This window comes from Lagenorhynchus albirostris, chromosome 15, assembly GCF_949774975.1.
Source record: "Lagenorhynchus albirostris chromosome 15, mLagAlb1.1, whole genome shotgun sequence".
Classification (NCBI taxonomy): domain Eukaryota; kingdom Metazoa; phylum Chordata; class Mammalia; order Artiodactyla; family Delphinidae; genus Lagenorhynchus; species Lagenorhynchus albirostris.
This window is the reverse complement of record NC_083109.1, coordinates 69,215,404-69,239,734: the sequence shown is the minus strand read 5'-3', so window position 1 is coordinate 69,239,734 and position 24,331 is coordinate 69,215,404. Positions and strand designations below refer to the sequence as shown.

The 24,331-nt window shown below is 45.9% G+C and overlaps 1 protein-coding gene across 1 annotated transcript in view; it reads right to left on the bottom strand.

Annotated features, from left to right (window-relative positions):
• HS3ST4 (heparan sulfate-glucosamine 3-sulfotransferase 4) overlaps positions 1-22,002 on the bottom strand; it is a 390,442-nt gene extending 368,440 nt beyond the window's left edge. The window contains exon 1 of the mRNA XM_060123797.1: positions 21,275-22,002. Within this exon, the coding sequence (XP_059979780.1) occupies positions 21,275-22,002 (728 nt within the window). The remainder of the gene's footprint in view (positions 1-21,274) is intronic.
• Between the last annotated feature and the right edge of the window lie 2,329 nt (positions 22,003-24,331).

Below are 24,331 nucleotides of genomic sequence, written 5' to 3'. Positions count from 1 at the left end.
GCCACATCAAGTAGGAGGAAGGTCGGGAAACACAGTCTTTATTTCAGATTGTCATGTGCCCAACGAAAATTGAGAGACGAACAGTAGCCTCTTTTACAGCAAGACAGTGAAAGGAAAATTCTTACACGGAAATTGGACGTTTCATGTCAAGGAGCGCCTCCAGTAAAGATGCTGTGGGCAAATGAGATTGTAGAAGCACCCTCCCCAGAAACACACCCGCCACAGTAACAGGCGCATAAATGCACGCGGTGGATTTTAAAGAAAACCACCACCATCATCCCATATGTGAACTTCCTAAACCCCTGGGTCCTGGGCTCCAGGGCAAGTGTGCTTGCCCAGAGAGAAGCCTTTAGAGGTTCGTCCCATTGTCATTCACTTAGGCCTGCCTTGATCTTTTCTCTCTGAATGATGCAAAATGCTTACAGGTGCCAGGCAGGACTTCTCAGGGTGCCCTGGGGCAGTCCTTTGCCTGCAGAATCCCTCCAGGGCAGGTCACCTACAGGAGGACTGTGGCTTTGCCTACCTGACGCATTGAGGGCCTTCCCAACCTGTCGCTAACCACCACCTCAGAAATCCAATCTTGCTTTACAGCTAAATCAATCCTGTCACTCCAATTAAATTCGCTTGGGAAAAGTTAAAAAAGGAATCTCTGGCCTCACTGTGAATTCTCAAGTCTGATAGAGAGAGAACGATTCTGCCGCAGTTCAAAGAGAGAAAAAAAGTATTTACTCTGTCCCCCTTCATGCAGAAGGGAAAGGGGCATTGTTATTTTGATACTAGAAACTAAATTCTAAATAAGATCATCCGAGAAGGATAACCATATTCAAACTGCGTATTTTCTTTCACCTCATGGAAATGGTACATGGAATCACCATCCTTATTATTAAAAGCTTTTATCAAGGTGCCTGGGGCACAAAACAGGCTGAGTTGTACTAAATCTGTAACATTACTTGGGGATGACATGGAGGTCTTTCCCAAGAACTTAGAAATAAGATTACCATCTGACAGCTTATCAAAATATATCAAAGTGTATCAAAACTTTAACAGTGCATACTCCGTCCATTTTCTCTGGAGACATGCATTCAAGAGCACAAGGGTATCCTCTGTAGCCCTGTCTGTAAAAGCAAAGGATGGAAACGACAGAGATGTTCACAAAGAGTAGAGAGGTTAAGTATATCATGATACCACCTTACAGGGAAACACAACGTCAAGATTACGAAACAGTGAACTCAGCCTCGACACAGTGTCATGAAAAAAGTGTTCACGCTCTCATGCTAAGTAGCCATAGCAAATGCAGGCTCTGAAGCCAAAAGGTCTCACTTAATTGTTTCCCAGCTCTGAGACTATGAGTACGTTCCTCAACATCTCTAAGCCGGAGGTCGCTTATCTGACAAATGGGGTAATAACAGCACTACCTCATAGGGTCCTGTAAGCACTTAGCCTAGTAGATGGTGAGTTGGCATGAGGTAACTGTTAACTCACTCCAGTTCTGTGGCAGTCTAAGTAATATCAATGACACCTCACCAGTGTCATCAGCCTATATCAGTGAGCACTTCTTCCTCCACTGTATACATCACTCGAAGGGAAACGCAGGCCGACTAGAAGCAGTGGCTCCTTTCTGGGAATGAGGATGGCAGCGCAGGAAGCAGGATGGAAAAAAAGGAAAGAGGAAAAGTCTTGGGCTGTATTTTCATTTATATGTTAGTGTTTTTTTCTTCTAAAGCCAGCTCGTGTTACTTTTATCATAAAGTGGTTTTTTTTTTTCAAGATTGGCCTCTAAGAATTAAACTTTAATTGCATCTCTTAATGGATGAGAGCAGAGATATGCAAAGTCCCCAGGAAGGAAATCCTGAGCCTCAGGACCTGGTGTAACTCAACTGAAAATAGTAACACATCTAAAGCAAGGATATGACTACCTATGGGCTGAGGGTGGGGATGGCATCGAGTCCTAGTAGCTCAGGAAGAACAGGCACAGCAGAGGTGGCAGGGCACGCAAGCAGTTCTCAGGGGACAGGGGATTTTGGTCCTGAGACTCACATTTCCAAGTGTGTCCTCTAGGCTCTTCACTTGGCTTCTGCTCTGTGTTAAGGACTGAATTGTGTCCCCCTCCCCAAATTCATGTGTTGAAATCCTAACCCCTAGGACCTCAGAATATGGCCATATTTGGAGATAGGGTCTTTCACGAGGTAATTAAGGCAAAATGGGGTCATTAGGGTGGGGCCCCAATCCAATAGGACTAGTGTCCCTGTAAGAAAAGGAGATCTGGGCACAAACACACAGAGGGAAGATCATGTGAAGACACAGGGAAGAAAAGACAGCCATCTGCAAGTCAGAGAGAGAGGCCGGAGAAGAAACCAACGCTGCCAACACCTTGATCTTGGACTTCTAGGCTCCAGAGCTGTGAGAAAATACACCGCTGCTGTTTAAGGCCCCCAGTGTGTCATAGTTTGCTGTGGCAGCCCTGGCAAACTAATACACTCTGTTCGTGATTCTGTTTCCATACATGAATTTTACATTTTCTATGTGCAAATCCATCAATCTTTCCCTTTATGGATTCTGGGTTGTCATTTTTTTTAAATCTTGATTTAAAAGGACTCTGCCATCCCAACTTTATTAAGATATATCCATCCTGCCTTCTTATCATCTTTGCTGCTTTTACTACTGCTGTGGTTGTACTGTGGCACCTCTTTTGTTTCGTTCCTTATCTGAAATGTATTTCTGTAATATGGGTGTGGTCAGGCCCTAACTCTGGGGTGACCCACTGTCTATATTACATTTATACTCATAAAAATGTTCAAATTATACTACAGAAATAGATTTTAGACACAGGAAAACATTCACGATACACATTTAGGTGAAAAGAGGGAATTATATTTAAAAATACACATTTTTGAAATAAAATGATTTATATATACTTCATAAGTATTGAAAATGTATGAAAGAACATACACTAAATTATTAGTAATACTTACCTCTGGGTGATTAGGATTTTTTATGCTTTCAGTATTTTCTAATTGACTTTATTGAAATAATAATTTAAGTGAAATCCTACTGTGTCTCAGATCTCCTTTTCTTAAAAGGACACTAGTCCTATTGGATTAGGGCTCACCCTGACGACCCCATTTTGCTTTAATTACCTCTTGAAAGACCCTATCTCCAAATACGGTCATATTCTGAGGTCTTAGGGGTTAGGATTTCAACACATGAATTTGGCGGGGGTGTACAACAATGACAAGAATACAAAATTTGATAGTGAAACTCCGGGATTCAGACCAACTCATGTTAGGATCAGGGTGACCTTTGGCAAGTTATTTAACTTTCCCTACGTTAGTTTTCTCATGTGTAAAATGGGTATAAGAACAGGTGGTCATGGGGTAATCAGGAGGTCTGTTGTTTGGGAGAGAGTGCATATAAAAGTTCTTGGTGGGAATAACATTCAGTAATGTTATTCAATAATAACATTCAATCAGCGGCACTATAATGTACCTTCCAACTTCGAAGAAGGGCAAAGCTCCAGGAACAGCAGGTGTCCATCATCAGGACAGGGAAATTCCATAGGTGTGGTTCATAACGTGTAGTCAGGGGGACAAGCAATAAAGTTGGGCTTAAGGAGGAGACAGGATTCAGAAGCTCTTCTACTCCACACCAGCCACCCTGCACTTTATAAAGGCCGGTGGTATGCATGTCACAGAGCTTTGTAACAAGGGGTGATGTGATTGCTAAAATTTCAGCCAAAGTACTGATCATGGAAACACTTTCCCAAAGCCAGCTGTCAACCTGAGGGGGGTTAAACGTTCTTCATCAGGAACAAGAATGTGACCACGATTTCCCTGAGCAAAACAGCCCCTGTGACCAGCCCCTCCCTGCAGACATCCCACAACCAAGGCAGCAGGTAGAAAGCATTCCTAAATAAGATGCCAGGGAAGAGATGCTTTTCCTCCCTCACAGGGCTTTGAAATAGCCAAGCCTGAAGGATTTTTTTTCCTTCCCTTTCTTTTTAAAAAATATACAGCCCAGGGCAAATCTCATACCTCCGCTGTCCCTAGAAGAGGTAGCTGAGTCACTGGGTCTCTGAAGCTGCCAGCTCACAGCAGGGCTTGGAAAATCAATACCTCTCTCTGAAGTTATCCAAAGTACTGAGACCTTTAAACCAAACTCCAGTAGATAAACACTATCAACAGTCTTTCACAGCATTAGGAGATGTGGGTTTATTTCCCAAGCAGCCTTGAAATGCGACAACGGGAGCTGTTCTCTAAGATGTGGACATGTGGAATTTGGCTGCAGAAGTGGTTTCCAGAGAATCAGCACTCTGTCTGCCGACAGGAACAAGAGACAGCTGGACTGTGGATGGAACACTCCCTCAGCTTTACAGCTGTGTGGCTAAAAGAACGCGCCCTAAATGCCTATGTTGGAATCCAGGTCGCATCCCTATGGCCCTGTGTATCTCTGGGAATCACTCTTCACCTCTCTGTGCCTTAGTGTTCACCTTAAAACCAGGTACCCTAGCTCAGCAGGGACTGCTGGGAGGATTAAATAAGATGAAGGAGGGACATGTATGCACTGGGGTTTTCTTTTAATCCTATAAGCGCATCAAGGAAGTTAGCAGTTGTTATTCAGAAGGCATGATATGCAAAAGCACAACTGCTAGAAAGGAGAAATCACGCAAGTTCACTTCCCACCTAACCTGTTCGTTTTGAAATTTTGCCTTTTTCTGAACCAAGAGAGAATTTGGAAGAGGTCTTCAGACTCTTAAAATAAATCACAAGAAAGCTGGAAAAGAACTCTCTGAAAACAAGGTTCAAATATATGAGCCGCCAGAGGCTGGAGGGCCGTTCCTAGTTCCTCCATCTCTTTTCCCTCCAGCAGGTAAACCCTTCAAGAGAAGAGTCCTGTGGCTTTCTTCTGGGGGGAAATGATGGGGAGGGACCCTCGGCAAAGGGGGAAACATCACTGCGTGCTAATGAGAATCCCCCGGACAACATAAGGTAATTATTTTTCTTTTTTTTTTTTTTTTTTTTCCGGTACGCGGGCCTCTCACTGTTGTGGCCTCTCCCGTTGCGGAGCACAGGCTCCGGACGCGCAGGCTCAGCGGCCATGGCTCACCGGCCCAGCCGCTCCGCGGCATGTGGGATCTTCCCGGACCAGGGCACGAACCCGTGTCCCCTGCATCGGCAGGTGGACTCTCAACCACTGCGCCACCAGGGAAGCCCACAAGGTACCTATTTTTAAACAAAACACCAAGACACTAGACTTGACCCCAAAAAACTCCCCAAAATGTAGACTTATTTTTATAAAAAGTCTTACAAAAGCATAAAAAATTAAATCACACTTAATATTCTATCATCAGCCTTACCTTAACTGCAAAGAGGAAAATGACAGAGAATCAGGGTTGTTCTAGAAATTCTGGGCTATCTAGTTGTCCCATTAAGGCTGATGAAATGCCAAATCATTTTTCCCTCTTGACTTGAAGTGAATCTGGGCAGGAACACTTCATGTGATGAAACGATTTCCCTTGCTATTTGAAGAATTTTCTTGTAAGATATACAATCTCTTTAAATTTTCCCAGGCAGCTGCTAAGGGTTGCTAAGGAAGTGATGGAAATAGAAAATATTCTAAATAAACAATTAGTGATTTCTGAGGGGCAGGTACTTTAGATATTTTTTGCAGGATGTCACGCATCTTAGGTACTAAGACTGGACAAGTGGCCTGTCTTGTCTTCCCTCCCTCTCTCTCTTCTTCCCTTCCTTCCTTCCTTTCTGTGTTAAGGAAGATAAAATAGTTAACTAATAAGGACTTACTGTATAACACAGGGAACTCAGTACTCTGTAATGGCCTATATGGGAAAAGAATTTTAAAAAGAGTGGATATATGTATATGTATAACTGATTCACTTTGCTGTACACCTGAAACTAACACAACATTGTAAATCAACTATACTCCAGTAAAAATTATTAAAAAAAAAAAAAAGAATCTTCAAGCAGTGAGCTGGAGAGGGAGATTTTGAGCCATGGCGTGCCCAACTTGCTGGAGAGACACAGAGGAGGACCCAGGCCCTCCATCCCCACACAAGTCAGAGGAACTCTCAGTGTATCTGTTTTAGTCTGTTGTGCTTTAGCAAAAGATTATGTCTGAACAGAAGAGTCTTAAAATAGACATCTGTGGTTTTGGCACCAGCATCCATTTCCCTTCTTTGATAACCGTATCCTGGTTCTGTTTTGGGAAAATGCCCGCATCTCATCCTCCATGCCCCCAGGAGAAGCATCCTGCCTCGGCTCCACAGGGGCGAGCACCGCAAGCCTCACACCCGCTCTGGCAACAACAGCTGGTTGCAGGATGCGCGTGTGACCCCATAAGAGGCAATGAGACTTCGGCAGACGCTTCTGGGGCAAAGATGGCACATTTTCCCTACTGCATTTGGGGTGAGAAGACTGCGCTGGTGCCCACTCCCATCCACAAGGGAGCAGGTTTTCAGAAAGCAGCCGACCACCTCAGAGGCAGTAAAATCCAAAAATGAGAGATCTGCTGACACTGTTTAAGCCCTAATTAAGCCATTCCCAGCCCGACTTCTTAAATATATAAGCCATTCAACTCCTTGTTGCTTCATGCTTGGTTCAGATTCTACCAGGAATTTCTGCGTGTTATAACCAGAAGACTCCTAGACAACAGAGTTCCACAGCTACACTTCAAACCACTGGGAAAGATTTCCTTTTAATGTCCTCTGACCTATTATGATTGGGAGCAATTTCTTCCTCCTGGTGGAGGAGAGGGAAAGAGACATAATCCCAAGAAATCTAGGAGCACCAAGGTCAACAGCTGAAAGTAAACTAAAAGAAGGGACTCTCAACACAGCAAGTCATACATGAATGAGAACCAGTGAGTATAGAACAAACTCATATTTTATTCTAAATAAGAAAATCGGTGGTTCTGGATAAGGTCATGGGGTTTTTGTTGGCTGAAATCGTCAGGCGATTTTCAGAGTCTAAATAGGCAGTACACCTATTTAATATCTGGCATATATGTTATAATAATAATTTCTAATATTAAATGTCTTAACGTATGTTTCTGGAAACATGATACGTTTATTTTGTCCACATTCAGACATTCATAGCTAAGAAGGAAAGAAAAATGCCACCTGGCAATATACTCTCTGTATCTGAACACAAATTTTAAAAATTGGCTAAGAAGTGGGTAGAGAAAAAAGATAGCCAAATGTATTTGAGTTTGTTTGTTTTAAACAGGCTCTAAATATCTGTTTTGATTTCTGTTTACTGTTTACTGAAAGTGAACCTTTTATAAAGTCTCTAATTTTGCAGGGGCAAAATATGCAGGATTAACCCAAGCTGGAAGGAGCCTGAAACCATTCATATCTTTCATCTCAGGAAAAGCCTCACTGTACTTTGAAATGAGCCTATGTCACATGACCACCACCTAGTGGCAGTGTACTTAAATAGCAGGAACAGCTGAGAGTTACAATAAACATCTTTTAAATGGACCCCAGCACTGTCATGGTCATTTTGATCAGAACTAGATTTTCCCTCCAGGATGGTGGAATTAAGAACCAGGAAACTAAGAAACCAGAAATCTGGGTAAGAGCAGAATAACTGTGGAATTAAGCAACTGCTGGTGGTAACACTGTTTTTACCAGCATTTTCCAATGACTGGACCTCCTACCACTAGGAATACACAAAGTGAGTCCAGGTAGTACAAGAAAAGGTCATATTGAGGGGGGACAGTTGAGCAGAGGCGCAAATGAATGGAAGAGCAAACCATGCAATTTTCTAAGAAAACAGCACTATAGGAAATGGAGGAGGCAACAAGTGCAAAGGCCCTGAGGCAGGGCCATGTTTGGCTTCTCAGGGTACAACAAGGAGCTTAGTGTGGTTCAGCCAGAGAAGCAAAGACAAGAAGGCAAATGAATGTGGTTGAAGAGGTGGGCAGGGGTCAGATTCTTTAGGGTTTTGTAGATCATGATTGGGACTTAAAATTTTTTTCTACATTGACAAAAAGCCACTGGAAAATGTGAAGTAGGAGAGTGATGTGGTCTGCTTTATGTTCTAGAAGGATCACTTACTCTAATCACTGTGAAGAGCAGACTACAGAGGTCAAGAGTGTTAGCAGAAATAAGAATAGAAGTCTACTGCAACAGTCTGGGCAAGAGATGCGTGTGGTACCAAGGCAGATTGATAGATACATAGAAAGATAGGTAGACAGTTATCTATGTATACAAACATAAATGTGTGTATGTATGTATGTCTCCACCTCATCAAACACACTTATAGTAATGATAGTCTTTACAAATATTGAAAAAAATTATTTTTCATGTAAAAAATAATCAATATAGGCGAGTATATCTATATGGCAAAAAAAAAAAAAAAACTGCAAGAGTAATACTTATGACTGACGTTTAGAAGATACCAAACTCTCAACACCAAAATACACTATTAGAGAATCAGGTAAATTTTATGTGTTCCTCTAAAATTTCCTGTGACCTCCTAAAATAGTTCTGTGTCCCAACTGCAAAAAACATTACGCCTACTCAATTTATTTCATCCTTCCAACTAGATTCCCTTCTTGATGGAAGAGAATAAAAAGAGATCTAGTACGACCATATCCTTGTGTTAGTTACTTTGGCAGATAGCTGACCCCAGACTCATTCTCCCCTCCTTCCTGGGCACAGAGAGAGACATTCATATGGTCCCCAGAATCCTCTGCAGTTGGATCTGGCCATGCACTGGAATTCTCACCAACAGAAGGAGACTGAAAGTCATGAGGGTCATTTCTGCTACTTTCTTAAGAGAAAACCACTTCCTAGACTTTGCCCTCTTTGCCTGACTGCTGGCTGGAAGGTAATGGGGTGGAGCCTCAGCTCTGATCACACAGGAGAAAAATCCTCTAAGGCAGGGGTTCTCACTCAACCACAGGCAATGTTGCTTCCCAGGGACACCTGGCAATGTTTGGAGGCGTTTTTGGCTATTCAAATGAGGGGTGAGGAGTCAGCTACTGGCATCTGGGGAAGGCAGAAGCCAGAGAGGTTGCTGAACATCCTACAAGGCACAGAAGAGCCCCCCACCACGAAGACTTTCCTGACCCCAAATGTCCACTATGCTGAAGTTGAAGAGCTTCACTGTAAGGCCACCTTCTCAAACTTTGCCCAAAATTATTCCCCAAGTATCTTCTTAAAATTCTGCTTCCGAAAGTTGGTGATGGGATCTGAGATTCTGCACTTTTAACGTGCTCCCAGGGGGATGGTGGAGCCACAAGATGGAAAGAATGGAACTTGGGTCTCTGAATGGTCTCCCTGAGCACAGCTGCTCCAGCAGTCCAGTCTGGCTGGAGTGCCTATGCAGGGCTGCTACTCAAACATATACACCTGCACACCTGAACTCACTGTTTGCAGCTCGTGTTCCTTCTGAGTGGTTGGTCTCCAGGCAGCAACAATCGCTACAAACTTTGAATATCGACTTTCATTATGCGGGAGAAAAACATCATCTATCTCATTTAATCCACTGTAGGTTGGGGTCTCTTTGTTGCAACAGTTCAGTTTTTTCCCTAACTAATACAGTGACCATCTGCAAAGAGTGGACAGTGACATCTATGTTGCTGTTTGGCAAGAGACCAAAGAGCCCCGGAGATTATACTCTCCAGAAAAAAAGAGAAAAAGCAAAGGGAAGAAAAGAAACAAGATGGTGACTTCTAAAGATATGTGGGAAGAGTGTTTTGCTGCTGTAACAAATGACCACAAACTAACTGGCTTAACGTGCTAGAAGTCAGAAGCCTGAAATGGGTCTCCACGGGCTACAATCAAAGTGTCAAGAGGGTTGCATTCCTTCTAGAAGTTCCAAGGAAGAATGCATTTCCTTTTCTGTAGCTTCTGGAAGCTGCCTGAATTCCTTAGCTTGTGGCCACTTCTTCTATCTTCAAAGCCAGCAACAGCAGGTTGAGTCCCTCCCGTGCTGCCATCCCTCTCATTCTCTCTCTTCTGCTCCCTCTTCCATTTAAAAGGACTCTTGTGATTACACGGGGCTCATCCAGAGAATCCAGGATAATCTCCCATCTCAAGGTTAGCTGTTTAGCAATCGTAATTCCATCTGCAACCTTAATTCTTCTTTGCCATTTAATGCAGCATACTCACAGGTTTTGGAGTTTAGGATGTGGTTATTGGGAGACTGCGTTATTCTGCCTTCCACAGCTTAGAAAGTAGGCTAGTAAGGCAGCCAGAAGGTGGGAATTTAATATGCCCATCTGAGAAATGCAGAGAGAGTGCACAGGAAGAAGAGATGACAGGTCATTTGAGAGCAAAATGAGAGAATCTTCTGGTCACTCCCAAAGCTCGTCAACTGCAGGGCAATCCTAAAAAGCAAATGTGCCCTATAGCTTTTTATGTTTTTTCAGTATGAAAGAATGATGCATCGGTGGTCATGAATCAGATAAAAGAATTATGCAGACAGAGGTTCTCCAGGAATTCTCAGGATCTTTATGCAGTCTGCCCTCCCAAGGTTTGATATCCATGGTATATAATAGTTTCTGTAAATTAAACTTCTTAATCTAACTTTATGATAAGAGTGCTTGTCCTGTATTTCAGATACTCCCTGGAGTGCAACATTCCAGAAAACCAATTACCTGGGGGAGTTCATGAAAACGTGCGTGGATTAACAACAACTGCAGAATGTACACAAAGCAGATACGAGCACATCACCGTTATTCTGCCCTTGCAAAATCACTGCGGGGTTATTGGCAACTGTTATTCCCATTGTAGAGATGAGAAAACAAAGGCTCAAAGGCTAAATACTCTCTATGCACACAGGCAAGGTAGACACAGAACTCAGACTTTAACTTCTGATTTTAGGTTCAGCTTTCTTTTCTAAACATCACAGAGCTCCAAGCAGGCAAAGTGCCCTATGATGAAGGCACTCAAGCAGTTTGACTCAAATTTCCTCAGCTCCGGGGACACCCAAACCTCCAACCCCCGTAGAGGCTTTAACCTGGAGGCAGAAAGGTGTATCTGCACCTATAGTGAGCCACAAATCGAACACAGCCTCGATGTAACTGTTTGACTGTTAAATGGCAATAATGTCATTTTGATAATGCATTTAGAGAAACACCATCTAAACTACTCTTGGAGCGTAACAGTCTGTCAGGAATAATCCAGGCTCTTCTAAACCTTTGGCAACTACAGCAACAAAGGCTAGGAACCAAAAGCCACCAGTTACAATGTAAAGACACCTGCTGTGTGACTCCGGGAACGTCACCTGCCCTTCTGAAGTCTCATTCTCTTTATTTGTAACACTGGGATAAGACAGTATCTACTTCACGAGGCTGCCGAGAAGAATAAATGGGATAACGTGGTATGCCGCTGGGACCTTTTGGGGAGACTGTCTAGCCCACACAGCTTGTTTGAGTGGGTTTCTCTTTCTTGTACCCAAAATAGTCTTGCAAAAATAGTACGTGAAAGAGCTGAGAACAATTCTTAGCCAGAGTTCCCAAGGAATGTGAGTGTGTGATTGCTCTGCAGAAGCCTGGGGTTTTGAAAGAAAACAGCACAAAGAAGGTACCCCTTTCATTCAATAAGTCATTGATTCAGAATTAGTGATGAATAAGCCACCATTATGGATTGCCTAGCATGTGCCAGGTACCGCTTCTGGTTCAGAGCACGGGCTAGTTCATGTGGGACAAGGCCCTGCTCCCCTGTACTTGATCTTCTGGGGAGGGAGAGGTAAGTCATTAGGATGATTTGGGAGAGCAATACATGCTCTGAAGAAAATAAAACAGTGTAACAAGCTCAGAAGTGGAAAAGGGTCTTTAAATTAGGTAGTTAGTAAAGATCTTGGTGGGGGGGAGCTGAAATATAAGCCAAGATCTGAAGGACAGGTAACGAGATACCTGCAGTCTAGGTATCTGGGGACAGAGACTTCCCGGAAGAGGAAACAGAGATTTAAATGCCCTGAAGTGGGAATGAGCTTGGTCCCAGCACAGAAAGGGAGACACTTCCATGGTCTGTTTTGGGGGCAAAACCCCACAATTAGCCTGTCCTGTAGGTAGGCCGTGCACACACAGGAAACCAAAACCTTCTAGCACAGAAATGCTGGCATTTCTTATTCACCCCCAGGATGCTGGACGACAACCCTTCCAGTGGAAAAGAGCTTGGGGACAAATGAAAGGAAATGCTGGGGACCTCCCTCGAAGTCCAATGGTTAAGACTTCGCCTTCCAATGCAGGGGGTGCAGGTTCGATCCCTCGTCAGGGAGCTAAGATCCCACATGCCTCGTGGCCAAAAAACCAAAAACATAAAGCAGAAGGAATACTGTATCAAATTCAATCAAGACTTTTAAAACAATGGTCCACATCAAAAAAAATATCTTCAAGAAAAAAAAAGGAACTGCTGTATGTTTGGAGCCTAACACCTGGGTTTGAATCCCAACTATCTTGAGCAAGTTCCTTGACCTCTCTGCGCCTTAGTTCCCTGACCTGTACACCGTGGGCTATCACACTACCTGTCTCACCAGGCTCTTGGGAAGACTGAATGAACCCACCGCTCGGGGCAGAAGCTGGCGTATACAGTACGTGTCCAGCACCGCGATTCTTACCACCCTGCTACTGTGACTCTTTCAGGTCCAAATCTTAAATCTTCATCTCCCCGTTCCATTAAATAACCATCATTTGTCTGTGATTTGTTTTTTGCTTTGTAGCAATAGGAGTGCACCTAAATTTACTAATTTACACCAATTCAACTGTTAATCCTCCCCTTGGCACGATCCTACCAGCCCTGAATTTAGGATGTAAAGCAGCCAGGACCCACCCTCCTCCACGGGGAATTCTAACACTGTTTATGAATCTGAACAGGAGTGGTCATCTTACCATCCTCTCCTCAGACAAATAAAATGTAGAAAGTGAGGGACACCTACATTTGAAGTGCAACATTTTGGCCATGTTCCTAGAGATGGTATCTTCAGACCACTCTCAAACACACCTGACCTCAATGTAGTAGCAAAGATCTCCAGTTAAAAAGGGCGGGGGGGGGGGGGGGGAGGAGAGGGGGAGGGAAAGCAGGAAGTGGGCAGGGAAGGAAAAAAAAGAAGTGCTATCCTACAGAAAGAGCTCTCTTTCCATTTACTGTTTTCTTCTCTGACACCCCTGAGGAAAGTATTAAAATTTTGTTCTTGCAAGTCCCTTGCAATTCTTGCTAAATTTATTCCTAGTTATTTTGTCTCTTTGGTTGGTTCTATAAATAGGATATTTTCTCTCATTATATTTTCAAAATGCTTGGCATAGGCAGATAAGAAAACTATAGATTTTGCATAGTAATTTCCTCACATTAATAAATCCTATTATTATTTCTAATAGATTCATGGGTTGGGGGAGATTGCTTATCTTAGGTTTTCCAAAAAAAGATGAAATTACTGGCAAATGGTGATAATTCTAACTTCCCCGTTCTTATTCTTTTTTGCATCTAACTGCATTATCTATTCATTCCTGAGCAATGGTAAATCATAGTGATGATAGTGGGCATTCTGGTCTTGTTCTGGATGTAATGGGAGTGTTCCTAGTGTTACACCATTAAATACGATGCTTGCTTTGGGTATGATCCGATTTTATAAGCAGACGTTCTAAAAATCAAAAATAAATATTTAGTTTTATCAGACTTTTTAGCATCCATAAAATAATCATAAGATTTTTCTCTAAATGAGAAGTGTTACAAGTAAATCACAGCATTTATTAGATTTCCCAAGATCAAACCATCCTTCCATTCCTAGAATAAATCGCACTTTGTCAAGACTTTAATTACCTTGTAATGTAGTCACTTACATGTTCATTTCCCCGCTGAGTTCTTTCAGATCACAGGGCATGACTGATTCATGTCTGACACATAATTGACATTAAATACGGGTTTAACGAATAAATAAATGAATAACTGAAATAACAAGTACATTTAACCTCCCCAAACTAACCACTTGTACCTCTTCCCAGCTTAAAATAGTCAAAGAGATCATATGCCTTCCCCAGAGTGGATCTTTATATGTTTAATGAATATGTGGTTTTAACTGGTCCCTACTTCTTATATCAATAGAACCCCTGAACACCTCATTCTTTATGGGGAAACTACTCCCTATGGCTGTATTGGGAATAACCCTGCTTCCCTACTCCCACCATCGCCCCAAGCCAAAGGGGTGGCGACATCCCCCAGGCCTGATTAGAGTAACTACACAATGATTGCTTGAGGATGGACACCTGACCCAACCTGGGTCAACAGCATCTCCAGGAATTTCTCACAGAAGCTCTTTAGAAAAATTTTTTCCAAAAGAATTGATAAAAAAAACACATGTCTAGGGTTGCTGCTTACCATCTTGCCTAAAAGGTAGTGAGACAACCATTCTGAGAATGAAGCAAGGTATAGACAAACATGGCAAAGAATGGAAAGAGACAGAGACCTAGTGCCATTATTTGGGCCCCTGGATTCAGCTTTTCTTGAAGCCATTACCCCTTAGACTTCCTAAGTAATAAGCCAATAATTATCTTTCTTGGTTTAGCTCCATTTCTATCCCTTACAACCAAAAAATATGGCCTAACTCATGTGCTGCTTTGTTCTCCTCCATATATGCTTTATACATTCTTAAATAAAGGTTGAAAAAAAAGTTTTTTAAAGAAAGGCAATCCTAACTAGTGAGTGTTAAAAAAAATCAACCACCTGCTTTTAATTAACGGCAAGATCTGCTGAAAGGCTTCCTTAGTGAATTATAATTTCAGATTGAAATTCCCAAGACAGTTAGAGAGGAGCCTGTTAGACCGCAGAAACCAATGGAATCGAGGGATTACTTTAACAGGGCAGTGGTTCAACCAGTTTCAGAGATACCATCCATTATGCAAAACCAAAACCTTTAAAACCTTCTACCGTGCAGCCCTAGCAATCCCTCATTCACCTGAAGTCTGGAGGCCTCTCTCCTGACTCAATTTAAAAGTAAAAATGCTTGGTATGGTTTACAAGAATAAAAATAAAAATAAATAAATCATGTCATGATGGCTAGAGAACTCCCCAGAAAAAAGCCGCCAAACCTCAAGACAGGGAGTTTCGTGGAGTCTTCCTGAACCATCCTGCATTCTCAAAAGCTTTCAGATCTGCAGGAAAACTGAAGGCAAGCATGCCCTTGGCATCCTAAATATCCCTGTACCTATCGGAGCAATCAGCATCAGTTCCTACCATAGGCTCAAGAAAATGTCAGTGGGCCAGCCCAGAGAGCCTAGCCACTTCCCTACCCCATCCCCTTTATGGAGAATTCTGGTTGCACTTACCTCCTGCAATCAGACTCTTCTCCTTCAGCTCAAGTTACAATAGACCAAACTCTGGAATCTGGTTTTGATTATTCTCTGGAGAGCTACTTAAGCGCTGCTTCAGGGTTGGAAATCCCTCATTCAGGCATAATCTTGAAATAAAAGACTATATTCAAATGAAAAATGCATTACCGCATTCTCTTTAGGGCCTTCTGTACTGACAGGCAGGATAAAAGGAAAGAATGGAAGGAAAATGAAGAAGAAAACCAAGGGGGAAAAGGAAAAAATGGGAGTAAAAGAGAAAGGAAAGAAGGGGAGAGAAAAATGTATTGTGTCACAAACTGTGTAGGGCACTTTGAATGTCATTTCATTTCATCCTCACGTCATCCCTTCAAAGTAAATACTATGAGCCCATTCTGCAGATAAAGAAATTGAGGCTTGGTGATATCGAGTAATTTGCCCAAGGTCACACAATGAGGATGCAGTGGATTCAGGCTCAGAGATAAAAATACATGTTCCAAAGTATGTCGCTACTACTTGACTAGCTTCCTCCTTCTGAAGAGTCTAATAAAAGTGTTTGTTCTAGAACCAAAATATTTCAGTGGTTGAATGGACCCTATGAAGATAACATAGCCGCATCATCTAAGTAATAGAGAAGGAAGGAAGGAAGGGAGGTAAGGAGGGAGGGAGAGGGAGGAAGATATTAAGGAACCTCACATCCAGTGGACCTAGTATGTGGCAAAGAAAAACCTAGAACCCTAAAAAGCTCTCAGGTCTTACTCCGTCCATGTGACCAGAATCTATTTTATAAGTGCAACTGACCTAAAGGGATCAAATACAGATACTCCTGATTAAGGACTGAACAACTGAGAATTTCCCCTCCTTCAAGAAAATGTTCACTGGGAACAAAAGGGAAATTTACTTGTGAATTGTCTTTTTCTGCTTATATCCAGTTTATATCCAGTTCCTGTTTATATCCAGTTTCCTTCGTTGCTGTTGCAACATATCTCAGAGGGAGTTCCCCCATGCTGCTGCAAAATCAGTTAAGGGGGAAAATATCTAAACTAAAATAGCACAAGTAAGCCACAATTCTGGCAACTGCAGAGGGTGTGGGTATGCCAGGTACTTTCTGAAATGAGTTTAAACCATAGGTCGCTAGCCAGTAGCCAGCTGGCTGTATCCAGCCCACAGATGTGTTTTGGTTGTCCTGCAGTGCTGGCCCACACCACGCTTTTAAGAAATCTCAATCTGTTGCCAACATTAAAAACCAGGCCACTTCACACCAAAACCTGGATTTCCAGTGTCTTTTACCAAGTGGAAGACCTGGCTCCCCTGATGCCACATTTGCACATGGAAAAGGGTAGCTGGAATTTAGCAGTAGCTGCTCCTTTGGAAAGAACATCTGTGCCCCAGTTTCTCCCCACCTAGTCTACTTCGCTCATGTATATTATCCACATGAGCCCTGAATGCATCTGAGTTGGTGACCCTTGGTTGAAAAGGTTAAGCAGATGTAGATTTCAAAGCCAATCATTATTAGGCTTTTCCCAAAAACATCCCCAATGACAGCCTCCAGTCAGTATAAGGACGGCTGTGACAGAGGTAAAGCATGTGAGACCAAAACTCAGTAGCTGGGTTCATTTGCATTTCTGCTCTAGGATACTCACTTTTTGTTTCGAAAATATATTCACTTTTAGTATTTCATTTATTCTTCCTAACAACCTTGCCAGGAAGGCATTACTCTCAGATAAACGGAAGGCAAGTGATGTTATGTCAGTTATCCATCCGACAAGTAAGTTGCAAAGCCAGATTTTGAACCCAGTTTTCCCGCAGCTACAAACACTGTGCTTTTGGAATAATGAAAGAACACTTTGGAAAGCCATGAGGCTTGTTTCTACCTCAGAGCCTTTGCACTTGCTGTTCCCTCTGCTTAGAAACCTCTCCACCCAGGTCTTCACGTGGGAGGATCTTACTCTTTCATGACACTTATATCACCTCCACAGAGAGGTTTTCCCTCATCATTTGATGTAAAATAACACATGCACACACATTTGCACACACACACACACACCCCAATTACTTTCTAGGCCGCTGCTACTCAAAGAGAGGTCCAGTAATCAGCAGCAACGGCATCACCTTGGAAATCAGAAATGCAGAATCTCAGGCCCCATCCCCGACCTACGGACTCAGAACCTGCACGTTAACACCACCACTCCCCACCCCCGCTCCCCATGTTTTGTGTGCATTTAAAGTTTAAAAAGCACTGCTCTACAGGAGTGCTGCCCGGTGGAAATAAATATAACAGGAGTCACAAGTGTAAATTTTAATTTTCTAGTAGCCACATTACAAGAGTAAGCAGAAAGACTTGTTTGTTTGTTGTCTCCCCTTCTCCCACTCCCACCCCCACTAATACGTCAGTTCCAAGAGAACAGGTGCTTCACCTGTCTTGTTCACCCCTTTACCCCCAGCACCTGAAACAGTACACTGCGCACATATTAAGTATCATTAAATGTTTGCTGAATGAAAGAAGGAAGGAAAAGACCTTGCTAGCACTCTATATACCAGCACTTTGGACAGATGTGGCTTCAAATGTCAGCTCAACCCCTGGCCAGCTGAGCAACCTCGAGCAAGTTGTTTTACCCTCTGGGAGCCAACTGTAAAGCAGAAATGCTGTTCTTTTGCTCACAGCCTCATCATGCCACCCAGATGTGATAATATGTCTATAAAACGCAAACCACCACAATAACAGGCGTTCAGTACACGCCAGCGCCTTATGCTGCCCTCCTTCTTTCTCTCTCTGGACACCACGTCCAAATGATGCTGTGGACCACTCTCCTCTGCGTAGCACAAGCATGACTACTGAACGCCAGCTATTTCCCTCCAGCCGACAGGATGTGTGTAGTAACTGCTGGCAGTGAAGACAGCTTGAAACCATGGAGGGTCACTTCGCGTCACCCTACAGCTGAATGGTTTCCAGAGCAAAGTGGTCACAGTCACTGTACAGTCTGTAGTCCACGAGGGAGACCACAGCCCAAGTCATTTCCGTCACTTTAATGAGTTCTGCCGTGGCAGCCACTTGGCCTGCCACAAGGTCCCACCCCTTAGAGGAGTTTAAGGTCTCTGCCCAGTGTGCATGAGCGCACATTGAAAGGCGTATTGTGGCTTTGCCCTTTTAATTTTTTGAGGGGGGGAGGGACGGAGAGTTTAATCTACCCCCACTTATTAATCACTGGCCTGTGTCAACCCACCAAGTGAGGCTTGCTGTGCCACAGCTTTAACGCACCCTAATCCATCAGTCTATCTTGTCCTGCAAATCTGATGCATATGTTCTAATCGCAAATGTGCTTTTAAATCACATTAGATCAACAGCATAGGCGAAAGCAAAACCCGGATTTAGACATGACCGGAGTGACACCAAGGAAATAAAACTGGGGCTGCTTAGTTGAATATGAGGAAACCCTTGCCAGCTCTGCCGAGAGCAGCCCCAATTTCTTCCTTCTCTCCCTCTCATGGAAATCACAACAACCATGATCACCCGCAGAATCAGTAGGCTCCTGGGAAGCGCGTCGAAATGAAAAAGAAAAACAAAACAAATAATGGGAAGAGGGTATCAAAACCTTTAATTAACCTGTGAATCTCTATCAGGCAAATAGTAGAGTAAGATTCCAGATAAGGTACAAGGCATATGGGGAGGAAATGTAACCACTTAAGTACAGATGCCACCATTTAAAAGACTGGGACCAGGGAACCAGGAGGAAGGGAGAGGGAGAGAAGAGCCTGAAGAGATGCGGCCAACGGAAATCCCCAAAATGCCCTCAAAAGACGGCTGCCCCTGTTAGGGCTAGAGAGCTATCCTAGGATCCAAAGGGTTTCTGGGAGTCATCTCAACAGCCAGGTTTGGGTGGAAAATGATTCCTCTACGTTAGATAGATTCTCCTCCAGCAACTCCAATCAGCACCACTAATCATAATAAGGATCTACCATGGGTGTGATGCTGGGGCAGGAGATGAGGGATACAGACATATCACATGGTCCTCTTCAGTGAGGATCAAGGGAACCCAGGTCCATCTACATCTCTTAGTCCTATGGGGCACTGAGCCCCAAATACCACAAGTGATGGCTGAGGGTACCACAGATCTTCAACAGCCATGTCCTGACAGCGAGGCAGTTTACATATACCTCCTTTTCCCAGCCGCAGTATAAAAGAACGTAAGAAGACCTGGCATCTTTTATCTTTTCATTCAGAAAATGCTCCAGACCCTACGATGGGACTTCCTGACATGCAGTCCGCCACACACCCTTCGTCAACTTTAACGCATCCAAATAAAACACCCCCTTCTCCATTTCCAACTGCAGTAAAGCAACCCAAACACGTGTTAGAGAGATTTGATCGTTATGCCTCCCTCTCCCCCAAAGGGCATTTGACACTTCTCAGAAGATACAGGGCTTTAAAATTAGAATTGCAAAAAGCCATAGTTACCCTCTTAGGGCCATGGCTGCCTCACAGCAGAAACCAGAACATTCTTACAATCAACAGTTAAACAACTGAAACCTTCCCAGACATCATACCTTTTTTTTTTTTTTTGCTGTTGTTGCACTAACACCTTTTTAATTATAATTGCAAACTGGAAGCCATGGCTTGTCATGTTATAAATACTGATTTTCCAGTTAAATTAGGCATTTGCTGTTTTTTATTTTGATAGGAAGGGGCTGTTTGAAGCCTCCTAAAATATCGCAATTAGTTCTCTCTGTTGAAACAGACAAGACATGAACAGTCGCATTTGCTGTTTCGGTTTAATGTGCTGGAATGTTCATCCCTAAGTGTACTTCTCTCAAGCTTTGAAAGCATAAGGCATATTTTTAAAACGGAAAGAAATCAATCACAATACACACATTTATCATACATTTCCAAAGTTAAGTTATTTCTAAAACTTTCCTAGGCTGTAATTTAAACTTAGAAAGCACATCTCTTCAACAAGAAGGCGACTTGTCAGGAAACAATCCTTATTTTACCTATTGGCTCTGCTAAGATGATAACATCACTTTAACTGACAAAGCCTGTGTTTCTGGTTGACAATTGCAATTAATTACTGAGATACAACCGAGATGGGGCCAGCCATCCAGATCTGTTTTCCAGAGAAATTAAAAAACAAGAGGAAAGGAGGGGGCGGGGGTACGACGCTGGATTATTAATTTATTTTACCCACACTTAACTTACTACTCCTCTCTTCTCCCTTTCCCTCAACGCTGGCAGACGGTGGAAAAGGAGGGAGATGAACAAACAACTCACTAGATACAAGCTCCAATATGTTGCAAAGGAGGCACTGGTTGGAAAGGGCACAGGTGCAGGGTATGAAAACTCTTAGGGCACCAACTGTCATGTAGGCACGGATACTCCTGATGCAAAATCAACCCAGTGTTCATGCAGCCCAAGAGGGATAGAAAGTTCTGGAGACGGGGGACATCCTGAGTTTTTACTAGAAAGCCCGAACTCGCCAGCATCATCCTTTTAACTGTTCCCTGTTCATTTTGCTCTGAACTGAAAACACTGGATTCCAGCCACGCAAATGCGTCTGAGGGCGATTTTGAGAGATTCCAGGGGATCCCAAAGCCCTCTGGTCAATCTAGCTGTCCTGTCCATTCCTCAGCGTCCCCAGCACAGAAGCACACCGCCCCGCAAGAGCCTGGGTTAGGAAACACCCCGGGGGCACGAGGACTGGGGATTCCCAGGCTTGGAACTAGGCAGATTCGGAAAGCAGCTCCCTGGACGAGGAGCCTGAGGCAGGCAGATCAGGGGGACCCCTCTCTCCTCGCCCTAGAATTAAGTGATCCCTGGCTAGCCTCCAGCCCTCTCCGCCGCTCCCCCAGAGCAGCTCCGCCAGGGTGCGCAGAGCCCGCGCGAGGTTAAGACCTCTCGGGACGCTGCCCGGATCCCCAAAGGCCAGGGGAGCGGCAGCTTCCCGTGCTGGTCTCCCCTACGCGCCTATCCCATCCGCCGAGCTCGGGGTCCTACCTGTACCATTCCAGTCCCTTTTCATAGTTCCTGTCGAAGAAGTGCGGCTCTACGCCCACCGCCCGCACGTCCGGGTGCACTCGGATCGCCTCCAGCAGCGCGCGGGTCCCTCCTTTCTTGACCCCGATGATAAGGGCCTGTGGCAGCTTCTTCTCCCCGTAGTCGGGGGTGCTGACGGCGCCGCCCCTCACGCTGCTCCCGTTGGCCGCCCTCCGGCCTGCGAGCTCCTCGTCTGTGGTGCTGGACTCCTGCGCTTCCCTCTCCAGCAGCGCGCTCTGCGCCGTGACCATCTCGCCAGAGGCCAGCGGGGTCCGGAGCCAGGCGTCCCGGGCGCCCCCGCTGCCGCTCGCCAGCCCCCAGCCGTCGGCCCCGGGGGCGGAAGGCTGCTCGGGGGGCTCGGGCGGCTCCCCGCGGCTCGCGCTGTCCGGCGGCGGCGGCGCGGGCGGCTGCGAGGGGGCGCCGAGGCGCACGGGGGGAGGCGGCAGCGAGGGTGGCGGCGGTCTTGGCGGGGGCTCGGCGGCGGCGGCCGGCGGCTCCTGCAGCGCCAGGGGGAATTGCAGGGAGCCCGAGCCGCCCAGGAGGCTGTAGCACAGGTAGGTGACGGACAGGGACAAGGTGCACATGAAAAGCAGCTTGCGCGCCGGCGGGCCCTTAACCGAGGAGCCGGGCGGCGGCGGCGCGGCGAGAGGTGGAGGCGGAGGCGGAGGAGGTGCGGACCACTGGGCCATCGCGGCTCCCGGCTCGCGGCGGCGGCGGCGGCGGCGGCGGCCCCCGGCGCTGCCCGGACATGGTTTCAGCCGCCGCCCCCGCCGCCGCCGCCGCCGCCGCCGCCGCCGCCGCTGCTGCCCAGCCGCCCCGGCTGCATGAAGCGACGCCGCTGCGCCCCCGGCCCTGGCCGCTGTCCCGCTGCGCCGGGGGGGAACCCGGCCGCATGGCCCCCCTCCCCGCTCTCCTCGCGGCGTCCGGGGGGCCCCCCACCACCCCCCTCAGCCTCTGGCAAGGGGCCCGAGGGGGGCGCGCGGACCCGCCGGCTGCACCTTCTCCGTCTGCAGCGCCCCAGCTTCCCTGGCTCCGCCGCGGCTCCCGTTTCAGCTTCTGCCGCCGCCGCCGCGCGCTGTTGCAGCCCAGAGTTCCTTCCCCGCTGCTAACTTTCTGCCGGGAGAGAGGAGAGGCGCGGCAGGGAGGCGGAGGGGGCCGGGCGCGCGCCCCGCGCTGCCGAGGGAAGGGGGAGTGCGCCTCGCGCGCGCCTGCAGTGGGGGCGGGGGCCGCGGGAGCGGAGGCGTGCGCTAGGGCTGGGGCACCTGGGGAAGCGGAGATCGTACCCCCCGCCCCCCCGCTCGGCACGCACTCGCTGGAGGTGTTCCCCGCCGCACCCCGCGTGCTTCCCTTCCCCTGGGAGCCTGGGACGCTGGGTTCTGCATCCCTCTCCCAGTACTTTTAGGGACATAGAGCCAGACGCCCGCCGCCGGTGCCGCTCACCGAGCTCTCGCTGTCCCCTTTCCCCCTGGGACTCCAGGCAAACTCGGCCCATCCCTGACGCGCCCTTTTCTAACCCTGGATATCCTCCTGCCTTTGGTCCAGGAGTGGTTTCTGCTCCATAACAGCTCTCTCATTCCAACTTCCGTCTTTCCAGCCTCCCCATCTCATCTTGAAGCTCCTGACGGGTTGAGCTTGGACACAAACCCCCAGGTTTCCCTACCCACAGAGTTTTTGCCTCTGTCCCGCCACAGGGGGACTGCGCTTTCTGCTCCGAAAAATGAGGCTGTCCCTTTCTCTACACCCTTAACCAGAGGTACACCTGCGGCCCTTGGGGGCGTTGCCGCGAAAGGAGTTCGATTTCCCTGGACTGAAACCGACTGAGACCGTCATCGCTCTAAACATCTAAGAAGCAGAGACAAGTTGCGTTGCAGGGTGTCTGTGCATCGCTTCATTGATTTTTTTTTTTAAGTGCATTCTTTTCAGCGAGATTTCCATCCCTCACCTCCCTCTCCTGGGGAGGTAATGGTAAACATCAGAAGGATTTGGGAGATTCGAAACTAGAGCCTTGCTTCTTGGAAGTGGGGGAATTGGGAGTCTGCAACGGGAGGGAGAGGCAGAGCAATCAACTCTGCTTGCTGGGGACAGGGGCTGCCCCTGCACCCACCCAGGGCCAGTATCTCCCAGGGGCTAGCTCGCTGAGTCCCATTTACCCCATTTACCCTGCCAGCCACAGCTGGGTGCCTGGCGGGTCCGTCTGTTTTCACAGATGTGTTTGGCATCTCCGGTTTTGTTTGATCATATAATGGGAACAACAGCTGAAAGAAAAAGTATATAATGTCTAAATATTAACTAGATACCTAGTGCCAAAGAGGGGAAGCAAATGTTAATCAAATAAGATGAAGAACACGGACTTTTCCCTGAGTGAACCAAAGCTCACTGCTGCTCTCAGCTGGACACGAGTTTCCTTCACTGCAGCTTTAGTTCAGATAAAGATTATTCCTTTATAATATATTTTTTACGGTACACTGGAGACCTCTGAAATGCAGAGTCTGGTGTCCTGTAAATCATTCCGTGTAACTAGAGATGCTTTTTTCAAACACCACACGACTGCATTACTGTAATGTTAATGGGAAGGGGCCAGCTAGAGCTGGGAGAAACCGCGAGCTTGGCCCATCTCTCTTCCCACTCCAAGCCCAGCTCTGGGTGGTCAGCCAGGAGGCCCCAGTGGCAGCAAATATTGCCGCTGCCGTGCCCCATCTCCCTTTGCAGGCCCAGGCACCAGGCTACTCAACATGTGGCCCAGGGCCACCCTGTAGTCCAAGTGCCCAAACTTTTCCATCTACCCTCTCAGCAATCCAAATAAACCTTCTTTGTACCTAGTTTTACTAAAGATGTGCTTTTTCACATTTGGCAAGGTTTTGATAAAACTGTGTTAAAATTTAACCCAGAGGTGGCAAACTGGTGACCAGTAAAGCTGAATAAGGCCGGCACAGTGATATGAAGAAATTTCAGCTAGTTGCAGTATTCAAATATTAAGGGCTTTCCAGCAAAAAAAAAAAAAAAAAATCCGGAGATGAG